Source organism: Anas platyrhynchos, chromosome 21 (genome assembly GCF_047663525.1).
Source record: "Anas platyrhynchos isolate ZD024472 breed Pekin duck chromosome 21, IASCAAS_PekinDuck_T2T, whole genome shotgun sequence".
Classification (NCBI taxonomy): Eukaryota; Metazoa; Chordata; class Aves; order Anseriformes; family Anatidae; genus Anas; species Anas platyrhynchos.
Genome location: NC_092607.1, coordinates 8856687 through 8880027, shown reverse-complemented (window position 1 = coordinate 8880027; position 23341 = coordinate 8856687). Strand labels below are relative to the sequence as shown.

The following is a 23341-nucleotide window of genomic DNA, read 5'->3' as shown; positions in this document are numbered from 1 at the left end:
ATTCATCGCAGATGACTTAGAACCCAGTGTCTTAATGTGCTGGTTCACACTTAGGCACGGCTGTCTATCTCCATTGACTATAGCCTGCTGATTATTTGAGAGTAGACATTTAGTGTTTTGATGACTTAATTTAGCCTGGATTAATTTAATCTACTGGGTTTTTGTGACTTGCAGATAAAAGACAAACTGATGAGATCAGCTATGTAGCCAGTTCTTCATCCTGTGCTTTAATATCATTCTCTGGTTAGCCTCTGTGGAGTTCAGTAGCTCCAGGGTAAGTGGGATGAGTGAGGTGGGGGAGGTTGGCTTGTAGTCTGGGGACTTCTGTGCTCCTCCTGTGGATGATTTTTCTGTGGTCTGGGTGCATTTCTAACACAGTGTTCTAAATCCCATATTAATGTTTGTCTGTATTGTTATTTTCCAAAAGTAACTTAATGGTACTTCTGGGAAAACTGGAATTAACAACTCCCCAACTATGTGGCATGTGGACAATATCTTTGTTCACACTGCACCAGACTCAGACTTGATTTGCACTGTCCCTTCCTTGAGAAATTTACAGGGAGATGCTAAAAGACCATATGAGCTATTGCTCTTGTGGTATCTAATGATGTGAACCGTGCTAAGATTCCTGCTGAGTTTCAGACAAATACCATGGCCCTGTGATAACAAAAAGATGGTGGTTTGGATTCCCTGCTGGGTGCCAGTGTAGCAGAGCCCAGGCTCCCAGGAAATGCTAAACAGGAGCTATGTTTCAAGGATTAATTAGTTTCTTGGCCAAGTCTCATTACCCACTTGGGATATATGTATTTCATTATAGCTGCCACTGAGAAGCATGTTTGATTTGGAACAAAATTCAAGTAGGAACAAGTTTCAACATCTGCATTTCCACTGAGAGCACAATGAGAGACAAAACAGGTTAGAGCATGCTTGGCCAAGGGTGGGGACCTGTCAGGAGAGAAAGGGAGGGCAGTGCATGAATCAGTTACAGGGAAAGGGAAGGAGCAGCTAGAAGAGATGATCTTCCTCCCCTTGCAAAAGGGATACTCTAAGTCCCAGTTATCAAGCGTGCAGTTGGCGGAGCTGCGAGAGGGAGCTGAGAGCCTGCTCCTCCCATAGGGTGGGAGGCTGTACCTCGTGATTCACTTCCAACCGGAGGAGTGGAGCTCATGCTGAGTCCTGAAGGAACCTGTTGGGAGGAACTCAGGAGTGCAGGAAAGGGACAGAAAATACCTGGAATCAGCCGGAGGACTGACACGGCTGGAGAGGCTCTTCTTATCATCAATAGCTCTGGTCATGTTCAACTACCTGGCAGTAGAGGTGAGACCCCAGTTCCACCGCAACTATGGGAGCCAGCAAGGGATGTCTGGGCCACTAAGGAACCGCCTGGAGCAGCTGAAGAAGCCGTGGTGGAGGGAGCCCACCCCCCTGGTGCTCCAGCACAGTGAAACAGCCAGGCTTGCCGTTGACGCCTTTCTTGAGCAGGGGGAACGCGGCTACCTGAGTGCCATCACTGAGGAACGGGAACTGCCTTTTCTTTCCACCCTGGACATGGAATATATGAGCCACCAGAGAAACCTAAGCTATCCAGAACTCGATACAATCAAAGACAAAGAGGGTGACCCCGGTGATGCAGATACTGGAGACAGGTCCTCCCTCTGCTCCGAACTAACATCTGGCACCTACTTCCCACTCATGTCTGATGTGCACCCTCCTGAGCTGGAGCTGGGGTGGCCAGGAATCCCACTCCTCACAGTGTCTGGCCAGACTCAAGCCACTGTGATTTTCCAAAGAAACAAAGCTAACAGCATTAAGGATTTGTTCCGGTCTCTGATCAGCCGGGCACGGACGGTATGTATAGAACTGTGTCCCTCCAGCGGGGTCTTCTGCTCCAGCCCCCAAGTCCTGGTGGCTGGTCCTACAGCTGTACAGCACATGCTCCAAGCTGGTGCTGCTGTCTAGATGTCTGGCATGATGTGATTCTCTTTCTCTAGCACATCTGTAACTGTTCTGCTTCTTTCCTTTCCTGTAATTTCTTTCCACCTCAGATTTCATGTCATCCAGGCAATATGCTTTAAGGCATTCACGTCTGTATTTGTGGGTATGCAGAGCACGGTACCAAAGCCTGGAGCAAGTGGCAGGGTGTACAGTGTTAAAGCTTCGCTGTCCTCAAGCAGCAGTCATGCACCTGCTGGCCCTTCTGCCCTGCACCAGGGAGTCCACATGGCCAGGGCTGGCCTTGACCCCTGGATACCATGTCAGGCAGAGCAATGGGATGGCACTGGTGAGTTGCTGTGGGAGAACAGGACCTGAGTAAACTTGTGGGACTGAAAATCCCTGCCTGTGGTTTGAAATAGTTCAGAATACATCGTTGTGTCTTCTAGACTTGATGTCTGTGTCTCTCTGAGGATGAGTAAGATTAGCTCTCTTTGCCCCATCACACAGCCTCTGCTGAGTGGTGATTGCCAGCCTGTGGATGTAATAATAACTGGACAACTACCATACTGGTATATGAAGCATAATCCTGGCTGGGATATACTCACTGACCTATGCTTCTCACTTGTTGCTTCTTTGTACTTTGCCATTATACGGTGTACTAAACAAGCAACTCAGACACATTTTTAGCTTTTATTAGCTTTGTCCTCTTCGTGGTTCTTTTCAATTTTTCCACATCCTTCACATCCTTTTTTTTTTTTTTTTTCATACAATTTCGTTCCAGTAGTGTAGTGATATTGAGTTAACTTTCAGTTCAAATATTTCTCTTTTAATTCAGCTCGTAGGTAGTTTCTCTTATTGGACTTTAGCTTTGTCAAGAACGAGTCATTTCCAGGCAGACTGAAGGAAAGTGCTATCTTATACCACCACCCACAGAACTGAGCAAACATAGTTATGTTGTCCTCAGTAGATGAAACTGGGGCCATGCAGCAGCTCAAATTGCTGTGTAGCTTTGTAACATTGTTGAACAACCACATATAATTGAAATTTAGGCATGACATGAAGAAAATGAACGTCTTCAATTTTTATCCAATAGTAGGCCATTTTGGCTCAGTCGTAAGCAGCTGTTGCTTAATACCTGAATTTCTGTTGGGCTTTGTAGGCAAATATGGGAAGTTTTTTTCCAGGAAGTAACAAACAAAAAGCTTTGTTTGTCTTTGCAGGCAGCCAGTTTATAACATTTTAAATGAACTGATAAATCCGTTGACACTTCAGCAGTGGGGATTAAGACAGTCATGGCAGAATGCACAAAGTAAATGACTACCGAGAAATGTCCCCTTGTTTCTTAGCACGCCCCGGATCTCTGATGACATTTTGATCCTTTAAACCATGTGAAAAATATCCTGCTGCTTTTTCAGTTCAGAGGAACTTCCTTGTTGCTGCAGAGAGGCTGCTTGGATATCAGGTACTTTATTGTGCTCTGAGTACTTTTTGAGCTTTTTATTTTTGCTTGGCTTGAAAAAGCACTGATGATCTTCAGCCCTTTATTTTCAAACTGGGGATTTTCCCATAGTGTTTTTGACTTTTGTGTGAAATGTGATAATGAGTTTTCAGTCATCTTATTGGTTCCCTATTGGTGTTTTACTGGCTTCTGTGTTAGGAGCTCTGGCCAGTGCTTCCCATGATTAACTCTGTGATTGACAGCAGTTCCAGCTCATCCACAACCCCAGTTACACATCTTTAAGTAGTTACTGAGTCATTTTGCTCTGCAAACCAGTCATTTTGCCCTTCAAACCATCCAAAAGGATGTTATTTGTACGTTTTCTAATACCAAAAGGGCAACCAAAGGTAAGAAACATCTTTTGCCTGAAGTGCCAGTAGCAACTGCACAGAGAGCAGCTTCCTATTTTGCAATTGTTAGCAAATATTTTCTCCACTAGACATAAATTCTCCTCATATTCCTCCTTCAGAGTGTTTGTTCTCCTATGTGCTTACAGGTAACATAAAAGAGGGAAACAGTGCCAGTGAGATGTAGGAAAGATGCTGAGATCTCTGAATGCTTTTCATTGGTCCTATAGACCGGAAAGCATGTGTTGAAATGTTGTTTGCTGTTTTCTCCTGTACAGTCATAGTGAACAACATCAGCTGACTTATTTTGCAACAGCATATTTGTACTGACAAATTATCAAAATGGGCATTTGTTTTATTGGTACCTTTTCCTGGTGTGGTTTGTTTTTCTACTTTACTGTATTTAACCAGCTGTCTTTGAAGATGTATTTTCAGATTTGAGCTTTTCCCTTTGCAGACTTAAGAAGTTGCAGTGCAGCCACACCTTAGCCTTCACTTGATAATACTATTATAATTATACTTTTGTTGGATGAGCTCCAAGCTATCCAACTGTAGGGGTCGGGTCCATACTTCTTCTTTTTTCCCTCTTGTACAGCTCTGACACTGGCTGTGTGTTTGCATTTGCAAGTGATGGTAGAAGGGTCCTTGGTGGTCCCCCAGAGAAGCAATGTATTGCTGCTAATGGCAACACTATAGTAATAACCAAAACCACACTGCTATTGGCAAATACCAGTAAAACCAGCTGTGCTGGTTAGAAACCAGACAGATGGCAACCCCAGTGGGGTGCTGTTAAATGCTGTAATTCCCAAAGTGATGACTGCAGTAATTGTTGAATTGTGAGTTTCCAGAAGCAGATCCAGAAACATCTTGCTTTAACCCTACAATGGCAAGGTGTGAATTTTCTAGAGCCTTTAGGACAGCTGTGTCTTTGCGGTGTCTTGGTGAGGAACAAGGAGGTTCTGAGCCAGCTCCAGCTTCACAGCTAACAACCACTGAGGCCAAGGAGCTGGGCCCTGGACACGCAGGGTCCATTATTACCCCAGAGTGACTTAAATGTTTTTAAACTTGAGTTGTCAGGAGCGTGAATTGGAGATGGCTTTTAGGTACCTAACTTCCACTGCTGCAGAGAGCTGCCGGAAATTATCTTTGAGGGTTTAGACCTCACTTTTGTGACAATACATTCTTAGGATGTTTCAAGGGGAAGACTTCCAGTGTCTTCATCCTCCAAGACATCTTGTCTTTGGGTTTTAACTGATGTTATTATTTAAGCTGCCTGTTTTGTTTGTCAGGAGGATACGTCAATCTGAGTGGCCCTTACAGTTGTCCTGTGGCACCCACACTTGGTACAAGCAGCCCCTCCGCAGGTACCTGTTCCTCCACTGCATGAGGCTGTAGTAGGGCACAACCTCCCCTCTCCCAACTGCAATGCACAGTGTGTGAGGGGCTGCCAGCTTTCTCCCCTGACATCAGCTGTGGGTGCACACCAGTGCTGCCAGGAACAACTCTACCCAAATCCCTCCAGTGAAGGGGCTGCATGTGAGGAGGCCATGAACAGAGCCAGCACCCATTCTACCTCCTGATGCCAAGTGAAGACCCACGTCAGAAAACATGAGTCTGACTATCACATGGGGCTCCACCCAGCTTGCACAAGCTGATGTCCCACTGCCTGGGGTGCCTGCTCCCACAGCTACATCAGAGCCCTGCCACAACGCTGCCAGGAGATGCAGATCTGCTTGGCAGCTGGCTGCACCCCAGCCCAGAGCACTTGGTGCCACGGTGTCCCCATGCTGCCATACAAAGCTGTAATAGCACCTGCTCAGCTATATCCCTCTTACAGTGAGTACTATAGACTGGCTGTACTGGTTTGGGGCAGTCAACAACCCCAAGCTCTGCCAAAGCTTGTGAGCACTGGTAGGAAAATGCAAACTGGTGTGGCCTTCTGTGCCCTTCAGGCGCATGTGGTGCCCCTGAGCTTGGAGGGTCTGGAGCCAAAGGATCATCAGTCTCTCTTGACTCCATCATATTGACTTTTCAAGGCATGTTTAGATTGTCCCCGGAGAGAAGCCTGCCCCAGGAACTATGTCTGAGATGAGCTGGGCTATCAAGAGGCAAGTGTGGCTCAGAAGGACTTGCCTGGGGCTCTACACAAGGTTTGGGCTATAGATTTTTTTCCTGGTTCTTCCTCGTTAAAGAATGAGTGGCCTATGAAAGTCATTTGGCTAAATTGCCTGGTCTTTTAACCCTTGGTCTTTGGCTGAAGGCTACTGTGGAAAGACAGGGTGAAGTCCTGCTCTTTTGCGTAGGTCTCAGTGGTACCTAATGCTGACGACCCAGCAGTAATTTTGATTTGGAAAGTTGAAAATGCTTCTTGCTAACTTCAGGGTGCTCTCAGGACTGACTCTGCTGGATGATGGGATTTCAGGAAGGGAGAATAGTTTGCCAGAGCATCATAAGGCTTCTAAAAGACATTAGCAACAAAGGCCATGAAAAGTACTTTTTAGAGTCAGGCTCTGAAGCCCATATCTGCCAGGGTGAGAGGGTGGAGGAGACATAATTTTAGCCTGGGCAGTAGGAATGTTTTTTAGTGCGTGTTGAGGAGCTTGTTGAAAGCACCTGTCACTTTCTGACAGCTGTCTTGTGTCCCGTGTGGATGCCTGGGATCACACCCTCCAGGAAGGTACTCCCCCAAATCCTTCTGTGGTGGGCTGGGGCTGAGGTCTCCTGGAAGACAGAGAGGACCGATGTCATTGTGAGGTATGTCACCAAGATGGTCTTTGGGGACAATTCAGATAGAGCCAGAAACCTTGTCCATCCACAAAAGGGTTAAATCCCCAAGAACTCAGATAGCAACCTTTTGGCATTGCTGCCCACCTCTGCTGTGGTCCTGGTGCAGACGGTCCAATGGCTTGTAAGGACACAGCAGGGCTGAGAGGAACCAGCCTGACAAAGTACTGGGCATGAGGGCATGGGGAGGCCAGCAAGACCCTGTTCTGTCTATGGCAGCTGCCTCCAGCCAGCACCTGAACCATGAGTGTGGGCTTGGAAAGAGGCCATTTGGTCATGAAAACACACAGGAGAGCTACTGGGTGGCAGGCGATCTGAGACAGTTTGCCTGTTCTGGGCTTCACAGTACAAGAAACTCAAAATTCAAAACCCAACTAGATACAGTCCTGGACAACCATCTTTACTTGACCCTGCTTGAGTAGGGAGGTTGGACTAGAACCTCAGAGGTTCCTTCCAACCTTGACCATTCTATGAGTCTATGAAGCAGAGACATGGGCATGTCCTCACATCCAAGGACAGCAATAGAGCTCCTCAACTCTTTTCTTTGTCTAACCTGTGAACATGATTCAGCCTGCTCCTGTTTTAAAGTTTGAACCACTGCACACATGAAAGTCAGCTTCACTGCTGTCTTCTGCGTTTAACTCTTTATTTAAAGAGGAGCAGCTGAGCAGAAGCAGCAGAGAGAAGCTCAGCCTATATGGTCTGCTCCATAGGGTGGTTTGGGCTATTGAGAATTGTATTCATGGCCATGCTCTAACAGGGGCAGAAGAAGTGTTTGGAAACAGGCTTCCCACTCTCCCAGTGTGCATGATTAGCATCAGGAATATGCTATGTTGTGGATTTTGTGTGCAAAGTGTAGTGCAGGGCACAAACATTGAGTAGCAGGGAAAAGAAGGCCATGGAAGAGTCACTCCAAACCTCAGAGCTTTTGGGATGTATATATTTGGGCATCCTTATGATCAGAGGACTGGAGCACCTGTTGTGCAAGGACAGGCTGAGAGAACTGGGCCTATTTAGTCTGGAAAAGAGAAGACTGAGGGGAGACCTCATCAATGTGTATAAATATCTGAGGGGAGGGTGTCGAGAGCATGGAGCCAGTCTCTTTTCAATTGTGCCCAGCAACAGAACGAGAGGCAATGGGCACAAACCAAAGCACAGGAGGTTCTGGCTGAGTATGAGGGGGCACTTCTTTACTGTGAGGGTGACAGAGCACTGGGACAGGTTGTCCAGAGAGGTTGTGGAGTCTCCTTCTCTGGAGATAATCAAACCTCGCCTGGATGCCATCCTGTGCAATGTGCTGTAGGTGATCCTGCCTGGCAGGGTGGTTGGAATAGATGAACTTCAGAGGTCCCTTCCTACCTCAGCCATCCTCTGATTCTCTAGTAGATGGAGAAACTCTCCTTAAGCATGCAACTTACAAGTAACAGTTATCTTATTTAATGCTAAGGTATGGTAAGGACCAAAACTAAAGTTATTGATCACTAATTCCAGTATTTTTTCAGCTTTTGAAATGAAGCTGGCCTGTCTGTATATCTTTCGCTACTTTACTTTCTTCAGTGTGATGTCAACTTCCCTGAGTTCTCAGTGTTAACTGTCACTGGTCTAAGTCATGAGATAGCTCTGCAAGCACTCTTGGGTGAAGTGCATCAGGCCTGGTGCTAATCATTCAGCTCAGCAAGTGCTATCCTTTTGTCTCCAAAATGTCACCCTACAGTGATGGCCAATGGATGGATCCCAGCAGTCCCCTTCTGATCCAAATAATAGCCTTCTTGAAGGTGTCTGCAGGCAATGTCACTCTGAGGAAAAGTGGAACAGCTTTTCCAGTTACATTTTAGTCTACTTATGGTTGATTTCCCTTGATCCATTGTCCTTGTTGCAGGTCATACTGTAATATGAATTTTCTAGTTCTGGGACAACTCACTTGTACTAGGTTCTTGTAAAGACGTACCTTCTACTTTCTGTGGTTTCCTTCTACTTTTTTCAAGAACGCATTCATCCATTGGATGGGTTGCCATTGTATTCTTTATTCTCTCTCTCTCTCCCTTTTTTTTTTTTTTTTATTTTCAATTTTAAAACCGCATCCCTTGCAAATCTTTTTAAAAAATCTGTTCTGTTTGTTTGTTTAATTTTAGTGTTATACCTTCTTTCTACCCTTAGAATTCTCAACTATCTCTTTATGGTGACTCTTACTAACATGCTTTAAAATATCTATCTGCTTCAGAAGATAGATTCAGAAGAGCTCTCCAGTTGGTCAGTTTTCTATGTGTTGAAATAGAAATTTTTCATTTTCTATGAAAACAAATCAGTAGTGCATTCCAAGGTCTTCATAGACAATATCTGCCCTGCTATGTTTCTTTGCCAAAAAATGACTGGACAGTTAATAATTCATCTTTGTCACAAAAGCCTGAGATCTGGGCAACTGCCAATTGCCTGTAAAAAGACTATCCACTTGATCTTTCTGACCCAGTGAGGGCAATCCCCGGTATAATGATGTGTATGTTCTTTTCCACATTATTTATGAGACAGATTCTTTCAGCCTGTTGATGTCATCATTAAGGCCACTCTCTGAACACATCTGAAATGTTATTGCATTTAGGGGAAGTTTCATGAATGGAAAAGGGCAAACATCACATCCATCTTCAAAAAGTGCAAGAAGGAAAGTCCAGGGAATTACAGGTCTGTTAGCCCCACCCTAGGAAAAAAGTGTGGATCAAGTCCTCCTGGAAGGTAAATCCAGGTAAATGAAGAATAAAATATGAATATGAAAGCCATAGTGTGCCTGTCCAACCTGATTCCCTTCTGTGAGTCAATGATAGGCCATGTAGACTGGGGAGGAGCAGTGGACACTGGGTACCTAAACTTTAGCAAAGACTTTGACATGGTGTCTCATAGTCTACTTATAGCCAAACTGGTGAGACATGGTTTGGATAGTTGGACCACAAGATAGGTGAAAAAAAATTGGCATTATCACTGCACTCAGGTGGTCCAAAGCCTAGCTAATGGCCCGAGGGGGTCAGTACTGGAGCCAGTACTGCTTAACCTCTTTATTAATGATCTGAATGATGGGATAGAGTGCAACCTGAGGAGGCTTGCAAGCAATACCAAAATAAGAGCAGTTAATGTGCTGGAAGGTGGGGTTTCTGTTCAGAGGGGTGTTAGCAGTCTAGAGAATTTGGCTGATGGAAACCCCAGAAAAGAAAGACAAATGCACAGTCCTGCATGTAAGAGGGAACAACTACATACAGCAGGATGCACTGGGGACAACAGCCTAGAAAGCAGCTTTCTGGAAGAAAGCTTTGGGGTCCTGGGAAGAGGTCACCAATGTGCCTTGCCTTGTGCCAAAGAAAGCTGACTACATCCTGGGCTGTGTTAGCAGGACTGGCACCAGCAGGGAAGCAGAAGGGTTCTTTATTCTATGATTCTGTCTAGTTGCCCATAGGATGTGATCAAGGACATGTACATACTTGAGCAACATACCTTCTCCCTTACCTGTCAGTGTGTACTTCATGAAGAAATTATACTTCTTGAGATTAATATGCTAGTCATCTATGGAATCACTCTTTAAATTGAATCATGATTTTGGTCAGTCTCAGTTCTTCCTGTTTGTATGCTATGTTTCTGACGCATTTGCTTAAGGCAATATGTAATTGTTGCACCAATGACATTGAGAGCTTCTGCACACACATTACCCTTTCAGCTATTTCTTTCTGTGAATGACAGATGGATGAGGCAGGAGGTAGCAGGACAGGGAATGTCTTCAGAGTCATTAAGAGTGATTTTATCTGCCATGGTGGGGTAAGGACTATTAAATACAAAGGTCCAGAAGCTATCTCCGCTCGTGGCCATTGACACTCTCTAAGTCTGGAAGTTTGACTACTTAATTCATGGTTTGAAGTACAATTCACTTGGGCATGAAGTTTCAATACTCGTCTTTTTTTTTTTTTTTTCCCTCCTCTCTTCCTTCCCCCCACCCCCTTCTCCTGGCTAGGTGATAGCAATTGTGATGGATCTGTTTACAGACATGGAAATACTGTGTGACCTACTGGAGGCCTCAAGCAGACGGCATGTCCCTGTTTACCTGATCCTGGATGAAGAATACTTGAAGCATTTTGTGGAAATGTGCAATAAAATGTCTCTTACTCAGGACAGCTTTCCAGTAAGTTTTTAATCACACTTCAAATGTAACAACTGAGTCTTGGAATTGATAAAAAACATGAACTCTTTGTTCTGTTCTCTTCAACTGATCTCTAGGACCTGTTTTCCCATTGCCCCAGGCTAAGGGACTGAGGTCTGGTAAATTGAGATCTTTATGGAAACATGGGGGTTAGAGTGGAAAAGCCCTTCTAGTCCCATGTCTTGATGACTTGTGGTCCTCATTTCAGATTTACACTCAAGAGATGTGAAGTCAAGCCAGTAAGATGCAATGCATTACTGGAAGCTTTGCTGCACTGGTGAATGTAGGATTTGCTTCTATGCTTGTGAATCAGTTTGGCACCTGGGTTGATGAAGGATTTGTGAAGAGCCTGATTCCCCACTCATTGGGGTGTCCATCATCAATGCTGTGAGGTATCCCGAGCAAGGCAAACACTGAAAATTAATGTGACAGTGACACAAGCTCTCTTGGGAACTCCCAGACTCAGAAATTTACCCCAGTGGCATGCTGTCCCTCATATAACCTTTCTGGTTAACACCTACCAATGGAGGATGATTTTTGATATCATTTGTTAGTTCTGCAAGGCCAACACCTAGGGGCTATGCTCTGCATTGTGTGCCTTCCCTAGAATGATGAGGCTGATAGACTTCCAGCCATCCATTTCATAGATTTTCCCCTCATCTAGGGAAAATACAAAAATAATATTTTACAGCATTCAGAATAGATACAGTTGCAAATGTCTGAATTTCTTATAATGTTTAATCTGTCTACACAAAGATTAATTTAGACATGCATCCTTTTCTCCTCATGTTGGTGATGCACTGTCCTTTCTTGTTAATCACAAGTCAACCCCATTTCATCCTGCCTGTTGAGATGGCAAGTGTTAGAGAAAATATGCTTCATGCATGTTTGGTTTCATAAACATTTCAACAGCATTACTGAAGTCACCTAGTGGATCCAGATAAATTCAAACTCTCCAAAATGTATTTTGTTTGCTTCTTATCCAAAAGTATGGCCATTGTTTTTAATGTTAACATTGGTTTACATCCATGGAAATGTCTACGTCTCTTTGTTAGCCCTGATGTGATATCTTGTGCTTTAATGGCTAATTAACACTTGCCTCACCCATTCAGTGACTCATCCGCAGGTTTCAATGTCAAGTCCCTCTTAGGTTTCTGAATCTTAAGCAGTACATTAACATACACGATTGATAGTCACTTCAATGAATGTACATATTTTATTCCTGGTTCTGAGTTGAGATTGGATATGATGGTAAATCTCCATTTGTAAAAAATTGGTGACGATATGGAGTTTAATGAGGATTATGGGACAATTTCTCCTGTAGCTTCTTACTTCTGAGAACATTCTGTGAGCTTAATTGTGTCATATCTTACCGCTGAGCATCAACAAATCCTGCAGTAGTTCATCAGGAATTGCCAGTGGTCACAGCAGAAGATTTTTGGATATTTTTTTTTTTCAAATGACCTTCTATTAAATTTAAGACTACTAAGCTGAGTGAGAATGATACACATTGTCCTGGCTTTCCTTCAAGACTGCAGTATTCTCATCTTGCCTGGACAATTCAGGGCCTGGATTGTCGTGAAGAAGAAGAAGATGGAAAAAATGAGATAGGTATCAGAAACTCACACGGCTTTGGAAAGGAGAGAGGGAGTAAAGATATGCTATGGAAATAAATCTACACAATAACCCTTACTTGGAGTGGTTTTAACTTCCACAGGGGAAGGGTGGGCTCTTTCCATTGAGAATTACTATTACTAAAACTTCAGCATTGGAAGAAAAAAAAACCTGTGTTGAATGGCAACAGGATTAGGTGAACACCTCCCCAAGCATCCAGTGTATCTTCCTCTATTTCAGCAATTTGTGGTGGCGTTTCATAGTATCATGGAATAATCCATGTTGGAAGAAACCTCAGGAAGTCATTAGGTCCAACCTCCTGCTCAAAGCAGGGTCACCTGGGAGGTCTGGTCTTGAAAATTTCCAGGCATGGAGACAGCACAATCTGCCCAGTTAACTTGTTCTAATGCTTAACTGTCTTCATGGGGAAAGATTTCATCCCTTCTAATGGGTGACAAATCAGAACATGTTCTGGGTTGCAAGGTAACTAATGAGAGCCAAGTGCAAAGTGCAAAGACTGTGAAACTTCAGCTCTGTCCCTGCTAAAATTTTCCATGAGCTCAAGAGAAGACTCAACAAATATGAGAAGAGAATAGGGCCAGGTGGGGTGCCCACTGAGACAAGCCACAAGAGGCTCAAGAATTTCCCTCAGCAGAAAACAGAGGCTTCAGCAATATTAGGGGGAAGTGTCATAAATGATTGCCAGAGCTGCCATGGCCCGCAGCAAGAGATAGTGTTGGGTTAGATGGACACCTGCGTAGAGGAGCCCTGAAGGCAATGGTGGACATTGCATGGGCGGTGAGACTTCCTCACTATGATGTGTGAGTCAAGCCTTTCCTGACCTGCTGCACTGAGCTCCCCAGAAGATGTTTCTGTGAAGCCAACCTCCTGCCTCCAGGGCCTCTGATGGAAGAGGAAGGCTGGCAGGAGCAGAGCTGAGCTGGGCCTCCCGCAGGGTGGTTGCCTCCAGCTCCTCATCCCCGAGGCACAACTTCTGTGCTGTGAGCTACACGTGAGGCCAGACGCTGAGCAAGCCAGTCCCTGGCTGCGTACAGGCAGCCCCATGAGCCCATTCATGGTCATCCTGCCAGGGAAGAGGGGAAGGAGAAGGGAGCTGTTTTCATGAGCAGCTCCTGGGGAGCATCAGGGAAAGGACACGAATCTGTAACCTGCGAAGAATGTCTGCAGGCAAATGAAAACTATTTGTGTCTTTTGTTTCATCCTGGCAGTGGCTGTTAAAAACTGCTGTGTTTGGCCAGACTGAAATCCACAGCATGGTGGAGGATGGAACCCACCTCTGTGGAGGGGCAAAACAGCCCCATCAATTTGTGCCACCCATACCTACCTCTGCTGCCATGGGTCTTCACCTTTTAGGGTACTGATGCCAAGCAGGGATGAGCTGCCCATGAAGGAATCCACCTGTTCAAATGCAGGTGGGGACAGTTTGTGATAGCTCCTGGTGTGCCAAGGCCACTACAGGTGGCCATGAGCTGGCATGGAAGGGCAGAAGGGATGATCTGGCAGGCCCCTGTAGGTGCAGCCTTGGAAAACTTTCTTTACACTTGAGATGTTTTGTTGGCACTGTATTATACAGACCAGCCCAGTAACTGTTTCCAGTGACTGTTCTCCTCTTCTGCTTGCCCCAGCTGAGGTGCAAATAACTTTTATTATGGGCAAAAATTTCCCCTTATGAAAGAGGCTCCTGTTGGACACCGGGAGCCTTGTTTCCTATTTTGAACAGGGCAATCAGTTCTACAGGCTGAAGTTGGATCAGAGAAGTTCTTTGCAGTCTTTAAAAGAGGTGAGGATCAGGTTGGTTTCACCTGAGTACAGCAGCAGAAACTTAATACTATTTGAAAAAATACTGGTAAAAGGTCGTTCTTAAAATGTAGGCATACGGTTCTGTAAGTCTTTTATATTGAGCAATACTTTGGCTTTAGGAAGCCTGTCACTGTATAAAAACAGAAGAGCATATTTAATTTGATTAAAAATATTAGCAATAACCTGGAAGAAACTCTATAGTCTTGCATACTTCAGAGATGATCTGTAGGATCATAGAATTCTTTTTTTTTTGAAACAGCATTTGTACCTGAGTGCAGCTTTTTAATATTTGCTGGAATTTTTATTTTATATAAACAGGCATTATTCCAAAATACTTCATATGTAGAAGTCAGAAAATAGTGCTATGCCTTGCTGCATTCTACCTCTAGAACCAGAGCTTCTGCTTGAGAGAGTCTAATCATTGATGCATAGGGAAATATTTCAGTTTTGTCCAACACACATCCCCTTACCATCTCTACTTTCTTTGGTTTCAGAACATGCGCATAAGATGTCTGAGTGGAGACACATATTACAGCAAAGCAGGCAAGAAATTTGCAGGCCAGGTTCTGGAGAAGTTTATCCTGATAGATTGCGACCAAGTTCTAGCTGGTACATACAGGTGAGAAAAAACAGTGACTACCAATACAAAGATTGGTGACACTGCAAAAACACGCGTTTCCAAATAACTGAGTAACTCAAAGTTTCTTTTCTGCACAATAAAGATGCACTGCTGTTCCTCTTCATTTCATCCTTATAAACATCCTTTTTCAATTTAGTGGTTTACCTTCCACCCCATCATCTTGCCTTTATTTTGCTGTTCAACATTCAGATAGCATTAACTGCCTGTCTGCCAACACCGATGCTTCCTGGACACGTCTGTCTACAAGTATCACTTAAATTCGTGAAAATGTAAAAAATGCCCTGCCAGGTCAGATGATGTTCCACCTAGCCTAGATTTTGTCTCCAGTAGTAGCAGATGCTTTTTAGGGAGAGCAGCCCAAACTGCTATCTGTAGGGCATTTCCCTTGTCCTCCCACAGCACAAACAGTTAGGGATGTTAAGAGAGTACTTCTCTACTTCTTCCCTTCCGTATCTGTTTCGAATGTACTGTACATGAATATGCCAAAACTCATTGTCTATTTTAAACCAATCTCCTACTAATTTCATGAGTACCCCTAGTTCTAGTGCTGTACATAGGTAAAATTTCTGTCCTACCTTCAGCGAAATCACTGTGTTCACAGCTTTCCAAGCCTTCATCTTAGCCCCTTCCCCACCCCTTTTCCTGTCCAAATTGAAGACTTTGGCCTTTTCAGTCTCTCCTCTTAAGGCAGATGCACAATCTGCTGGTAATTTTAGTAGTCTTTCTCTGCATCCTCTCAAACATCACTATGCCCTTCTTGAGATGCAGACACCTCAACTGTATGCAGCCCCCAAGGCATGGCACCAAGGTGTTACAGACTGTCAAAATGATGCTTTCTGCTTTGTAGCCTTGCTGACAGTGACTAGCACTGATTGATTGATTGATTGATTTTTTCTGCTATTGCACATTGGACAGTTTAAATATTTACCTTTCCTGACATTCAGTATCCATGTGCCACATTTATTTAGATGCTCTCTCCCACTACAGGGTTAAAATTGGGTTGTGAGCATTATTACAAAATGGCTCTTCTACTGCTGCCTCTTGAACTGAGTCTCATGCATCATTCCAGACCACATCCTGAATAGCACCTTTTCTTGTGGGTCAAAAAATTTAGACTAGTTAATTCTGGAAAGTAATAATTTATTGCTTCCAAAAAGTTTTTCTCCACTGCCTATTCCAGTGAAGCACTAACCTTCTCTGTATATGACTGGATGAAGAATTCTTTCACTATTACTACCTCTCCTAATTTTGCAGTTTTTGTAATCTCACTTAACATTGTATGATCACCATCACTGTTCAGACCAGAGGGTCAGGAATAGCCCTGAGTCAGGTTACTGCTTGAAACACAGATTCAGTTCTCTGTATCAATTCTTCCCTCTGCTGTTTTGGAGCAGGGATTTGGGTCTGTGATATGCTTGCTCTCTCTAGATATCCGTAGCTGTAATTTCTCAAGTTCTGGAAGATAATAATTCAGTTGAATAGGGGCCTCGTATCTGGTTCTCTGCTGTCCCACTATTCATGTGATGTTCTGGACTACAGGAACCAGTTTCTCTCTGTGGAATTTGTTTAACAGTGAACAGAAAAATTTCCACAGGAGAAAGTCAGGTATACTGCAGCCTGCTACTATATGTAGTATAGAAGATATTTAGGTTACTCTCCCTGCAGTTGGGAAAGCTAGATTCAAAAGAAGAGTATAATTACTGAGTAAAGCCAAAGATTCATATATGCCTGTATCTTGGGATGATACAGAGAAGTGGGTAAGAGCATTCTTACATAGTTCATCAGCCTTGTGTGTAAGAATCAGAGGTTTCAGGACCTCTGGGGTTGTATGTTGTGTGTTTCTTTGCGTTTGGTTTCCCATAGGAGAATTTTTCCCACCTTGGTTGTTCTGTCTTTGGCTTCCACGATACCTTCTGGCAATGGGTTATGCAGTTTAATTTATGATTTGTGTGAAGAAGTGATCCAATTTATTTACATTAAGCCTGCTGCTGTACAATTATATTTGATGCCCCCAAATTTCCATAACCTGGGAACAGTAAATCACAGTTTCCTATTTATTTTCTTGACTGCTTCCATGATTTCATCCTCCTCCATTATAATCCCTCATGTGAATCATCTCTTCTCAGAATCACAGAATATTAGGGATTGGAAGGCACCTTGAAAGATCATCTAGTCCAATCAAATAGAAGCTCTTCTCAACTGAAGTATCCTCAGTTGTTCAGTCATTTCTCATGCAGAACTTCCAGACCTTTAGCCATAATGTCTATCTCTCATGATATGAATTAATTAGAACTGCACGAAGTGGTCAATATATCCCCACTCACTATATCCTTCAGCATACATGTAGTGGTGTAAGCGTGACTTCTGTCTTTTCCTTTGTCTCCATTCTGGCAGTTCCTAGTCTGCTGTTTGCTGTTTTGACTAGTGCTAAATACTGAAATGATTCTTGTTTTGAATTGTTCAAGGGAACTCTGACCTCCTTCCTAAGTGTTAATATCTAAGAACTAGTAAATATTCAGAGATCATCAGGATTTTTACAACAGTTTGCATTTATTGATGCTGGATTTTGTCTATCATTTTGTCACTTATTCACCCCATACCATAAAATACTCTCATAGTTTCTTATTATCCAGTTTTCCTTTGACCACTCAGGACAATTTTGTTTCCTATGAGCCCTGTCATGACTTTTTCCACTGCTTTTCAGAACTTTTCTGAATGTGTTGAACTGCACATATCTCAGCACAGAATCTGTGGGATTCCAGTGGGTAAATTAAAACTATTGCTAGCATTTTTCCCCATCTATAATCAACTGTTACTCTTTGGGAAGATTTTATTTTATACTCATCACTTAATCACAGAAAGACTCTGTCAAAATCTCTTTGTAAATCCAAGCATCTTAAATCAAGCAGTTTGTATGCATCTGTGTGCTGCTGCCTCCTTCAAAGAACTGCAACAGGCTTTTGAGGCATGGCTTCCTTCCACAAAAATATGCTGAGTCTTCAGCATTATGAGTAAAGTTCTTTATGCATCTAATCATTTTACTCTCTATTTGCTTCTACCAGTTTGTTCAGTATGGAAATAAGAGTGGCTGGTTTGTATTTTCCAGGAGCTCTTTAAAAGGTTCACATTTACTAATTTCCATTCCTCTGCTACCATGTTCAATTTTAAATTATAGGGTATTCATTGGTTAATAATTGGAAAATTGCTGACTTCCACTTTTTGAAGGCTCTTTATTTTAATATTTTCCTTTACTGTGCCTTTTAACTATGGTGACTTTTGGGATGTTTTTAAATGTCTTTATTTTGTTAGGTATGTTTGCTCTGAGCCTCTAATATAGCATCTTCAAACAATCTGTGCTGCCTCAAGCATTTAACCTTTTCAGTTACTCTTTTGAATTTCTTTTTAATAGCATCCCTCACTTTCTCTTATAAATTGAATGTTACTGTTGTGGATTATTTTGCTCCTGAAGGAATATTTGATACTTGTACATCATCGTTATTTTTGCCGACTGGCCTTTCCAAAGGAACTTTCTGAACTGAAATGTTATTTCTCCTTTTTTTGGTTTTCTGGTTAGTTTCTTCCCCAAAGCAGTCATTTATAGTGTGCAAAATGCCTTTTCTGCAACTCTCCTAGTCATGGCCCCTATTCAACATGGATATAACTGAGTGTCTCTTTATTCCTCTGCTTTCTGCCTTCATAGCCCCTTAGCACGCCATATTTACCATCAGCACTCTGCTCAGAAAGTTCACAGGCAAGTCCCGGTATTATGGTTTCCATATTTGGGATTGGAATTTTAATCCAACAGGAATATATTTCATTTGATGATATATCATTTACATTGACTTATTTTTCTTTAATGTGTTGTGCTATTGTCCCAGCAACATATCCCTTATTTATTCTTTCTGTATAGTTTCTGCCCTTGCAATTGTTCCTTGATTTTCCTCTACCCAGTAAGTGTCTGAGATGCCTCCTGTGTTAGCCATCATTTCAGCTCAGGTATTCCACAACATCTATCTGTTTCTTTAGTTTAGAAAATCTAGTTACTTAGTATTATTCTAAGCACCAGAAAAATTAATATGTTTCCTTGAGCATATTAAAATAACAGAGTGAAGGGTATGAAGACATTTACTAATGCAGATGAGAGAGGAGCCTAAGGGTAAATGGGACTAGAGCTAAACAGGATCTTGAATTGGAAAACTTGAGTAAATGTTTGCCAGGCTAGGAGCAGAAAAAAAGGTGTGTTATTGCCAGCCTGAAAGGCATTTTTTGTATGTCTGAGTTGCCTTAGAGCAAGTTTTCTCTGCTCAAAAAGGGAGGCAGTCAAAGTACGGATATATGTCCTGCCACTGGCATAGAGAGGAAGGAGCTCATTGTTTGCTGCATTGTACTGAAAGGAGCTCAGTTTTTGGTGTTCAAGCTGACTTGACAAATGAAACTGAAAAATGAGGGGAGAAAGCTAAGAGATGGTCACAAACACTCTACATCTGGCTTCAGCACAAAGGAAGAAACTAAGTACAAAAGTGTTTGGGAAAGGACAGGTAAAGCTGGGAGGAGGGAGGGAGGGAAGCTAGAGAAAGCTTTGGATTTCTTCAGAAGAAAACACATACTTTCAGGTATTCATGCCCCACACAAGAAAAAGGAGCTTCTAAGAGGGAGTTCCAGATCTAACCCAATGTACATTTACCTTAAGAAAGAAACCATAATGAAGCAGGAAGTGAACATACAAGGAAAGGAAAGACCACTGTATCAGCCAAGAAACCCCAGGCTGAATTGTATAGCAATAAAGTGAGCACTGCCAAACAATAAGTTATATAAAACTTTGCAGAGCGCACCAAAGAGGAGGAATTCTCAGGTGTACAAATAAAAACTGAATCCAGAAGGAAGAGACAAGGCATACTGCTGTAAGGATGAGTAAGAAATAAGTGATAACTGAGATGGCATGCCCAAATTAACTGAATACATTGCACTGTTTGTAATGAAAAAAGAAGATGAAAAAATAGGAATGGAAATTACTGCAAATGCACTGGAAGCAAGCTTAAAGAGCTTACTACAATAAAATCAGATTATCTTCTCAGATATTAGAAAGAAAATTTAACATGAAATTAACAGTCTAGTACTGCATTCTGTGTAATATCTGCATTTAACGAGTAAAATGATACACAAAGGTTTGCTTTGGAATGCAGAAAGATCAGAATGCCCTGACAGCCAGAGTCAAGCAATAAAACAATAAAAACGAGTAACAGAAATTACTGAGGAGAAAAAAATCTGCTGCAAACTGGCATGTCATCAGCTGGAGACAGCTGAAGCGGAGGAGCTGAGTGTGAGGAACTGCAAGCAACCTGCACAATGCAGCCCTGAACTGCCGCCCCCCTTTTCCAGAGGGGCACACTGAGACCTAGTCCCCAGTACCTGGGGGTGCTCCTGTCCCTGCTCGGCCCAGGCCAGGCCGGCGTGGCCGCAGACCTCCAGCCCGAGAGCTGGTGCTGCACCTCCACCTCCTGGCCAAAGGCGCAGCTGCACGGGCGTCAAACGGGCTTTCTGCATAAAGGTGTGTTCAGGGCAGGGACCATTCCAAGCCCCTTCATGGTTAAACGCCAATCCAAAGGAATTCTTTGAACATGCCGATTGCACATGGGCCATGCATTAGCCCCACAGAGAGATGAGTATTATTTCTTACAGCTTTTGCAGTGTGTGACCCAACCTTTTTGAAGGATGCCTTTTCTGCTTTTAATAGCTTCTCTTCTGTAATTTAACCATCCCAGATATTTTCTTTTTCCTCTTCCCTCCCCTTCTCTTCCCTTCCCTCTTCCTGTGAAGTGTATGCACTTGCTTTCATCCTCCAGTATAGTATTTTTGAATAACCTTCATGCTCTTTGGGGAGTGTGTATGCTGAATGTAACTATACTACTTTTTTTCAAAATAACATTATGAACCATAACAACTGTGTACTGCTCAGGACTAAGCCAAAAGATGCTTTTCCTGTTCTGAGTTCCCAAATACCCATCTTTTGACATAAACATTGATGAGGTCCCAAAACATAGTGCATACAGAAAGATTTTGGGGAATCTCGCACCAATACTTATGGAAAACATCATTGTGCTTCCTGTCCTGTGGTATCCATGTGGAGCTCTAGAGACCTCTTCTGCACCTCAAGATAGTGCCTGAAATCTCCGTTCCTCACCCTACTGCATGTCTATGTAGCTCCCTTGAGTCCACCATGCTGCAGCTCTTATGGAGAACAAAGGACCTGCCAATACAAGGGATAAGAGGAGAAGTCCAGGCATGCATTGATATCCCCCCAAAACACTCTCCCTGTCCTCTATGAAAGGTGATGTTGCAGTATCCTGTGCTGGCCAAATGCTGTACTAGGAGATCTGCCATACAAGTTGGACAGAAAGAGCCTTTCAATACTGAGTTCAAGAAGTGTTTGGTCGAGCTCTTAGACACGTGGTTTGATTTTTGGGTGGTCATGCATGGAGCCAGAAGTTGGACTCAATGATCTTTGTGGGTCCCTTCCAGTTTGGAATATTCTGTGGAAGCCACTTGCACTTGCAATGACCCATAGCTTCTCCATCTTCAGACAACCCATGCATGCTGCAGTGCCCCTGGGCAGACTGACAAACCTGCTGACAGATGTAAGGCTAGTACTCTCCAACACTTGAATGGGAGTTGGAAATGGTGCTTCCTTGTCTGTGGGCAGAGTGCTGGCAGTAAGAAGCTGGAGAAGAAAGGGCCTGAAACATAGTGCTGTGCTTTTTAGCACGGGAACCATTTGCTGTTCTGCACTTTTCATAAGGCTAAGAAAACCTGGTGTTACCGTATTAATGGTTTCTACACTGACTGTACAGTGTAATTCTTGTCTGTTGTTTGTATTTTCATACAGGTCGTTACATCACCGAGCCAAAATTAAATGACCATTAAAAAAATAAATATGTAATGAATACAGCCATTACTACAAGTAATCTCAATTTACATACTTCAGAGGAAGTGTTAATTTAATAACATAAATTGGGTAGTGATAAATCACTCGTAAAAATCAATGTCAGCTGTCTCAGTACTCAGTGAACAAAAGTTACACGTAATTTTTTTTCTTCCTTTTTTGTAGTTTCACCTGGCTTTGCAGCCAAGTCCACACCAGCCTGGTGACCCACTTCCGTGGTCAAATAGTTGCAGAATTTGACAAGGAATTTCGGTACTTGTATGCAGAGTCCAAAGCAGTGACCAGCTTCTCTGTGTTGGATCCCGTGTGTCAGAACACCTCAAAAGGTACTGAATCCTTTTTGAAGCCCATCCAGAATGATGCTGAAACCCTGAGTGCCTCCAGCAGCCTCTCCAATGTAAGCATCAGAAGCATAAAAATGTCTCCCTTTATGAAAAACCCCAGTTGCAATGCTCACCAGGAGAAGCATGATGTGAGCCCTGATTCTGGTGATAAGAAGGGGAAGGAAGACACATCTCTGAAGTCCACTTGCCCTGTGCAGCAAGGGGAACCACCAGACTCACCTAACAGTCCTTCAAATAAGTCCGCCTTGTATCATAAATCAAATCTCATGACAGCAAGGACATTTTTGCAGCCGGAGCCATCCCCTGTCCTCAGCTCCAACAAACCTAATTATCAAGGGGATGACAAAACAAACAGCGGCCACTGCTCCCCAGTGACACAGGAGCAGACACCACAGTTCCCTTCAGAGGGTGCCAATTGCACTGGGACAGGCATAAAGCAGAAAGAAGCTGCTGCTACCTCCAGGGAACCAACAGTAGAAAATGATAACTTTTATGGGACAGAAAAAAGACAGAATCCTGGACAAGGAAAATTGGACCTGTTATTACCATACAACCAGCTCAAACGCACAAAAAAGCCTGCAGTTCCTTCCTATGATAAACTTACTGAGGACATGTTGACGGAAAAGAGCAGCGCATACGGGGCTGAGAAAAGAATGACTCTTGGGCACAGTAAGCTGGATCTGATCACCAAATACAACAAGTTAAAATCTAAACACATACACAGTCGGTTTGAACTCTGACCTGGTTCTCCTGGGCCTTGGTGTGTCCTTTGGTCTTATTTTCAAGTGGTTGCTTTTCACTACCAATCAACATATCTGGGGCTTGAAATCAAAGTACAGGTGGCAAATTAGTCCTGTTCCTATCAAAAGGTGTTTGTGCTGTGCTGCAATTTCTAATATACGTAAATGACTGATTAAGATGAGATTAGCAAGTACAATTCAATCTTTCAATTACGAGTTGATAGCAAGGGAGAAAAAATGACATAAACAGAATGCACACTTCTATATACTTTTTACTCATTTGGAAAAGACCTATTTCCCCCCAAACTTACAGGAAAACCACTGCTATAACTGGAAACTGTTTGGCTACTGAGGTTTTCAGGGTGAACCCAGGTTCTCTTTGTATGGAGCAATTCCTCTCCCTGTAGCCATTTGCTAAAAATGAAATGGTCAAATGCAGGGTGATGTTAAAAAATAAAGGCACTGTTCTACTGGAAAGAGCTGTGTTGGGTCCCTCCTAAGGTG

The 23341-nt window shown here is 43.2% G+C and overlaps 1 protein-coding gene across 1 annotated transcript; it reads left to right on the top strand.

Annotated features, from left to right (window-relative positions):
- The first annotated feature begins 97 nt into the window (after window positions 1–97).
- On the top strand, window positions 98–23314 carry FAM83C (family with sequence similarity 83 member C). The gene is made up of 4 exons (XM_005018051.6): window positions 98–1848; window positions 10553–10720; window positions 14668–14792; window positions 21919–23314. The coding sequence occupies exons 1-4, from the start codon at window positions 1294–1296 to the stop codon at window positions 22835–22837; spliced, it is 1767 nt and encodes a 588-aa protein (XP_005018108.1). The 5' UTR covers window positions 98–1293; the 3' UTR covers window positions 22838–23314.
- Window positions 23315–23341: the final 27 nt, after the last annotated feature.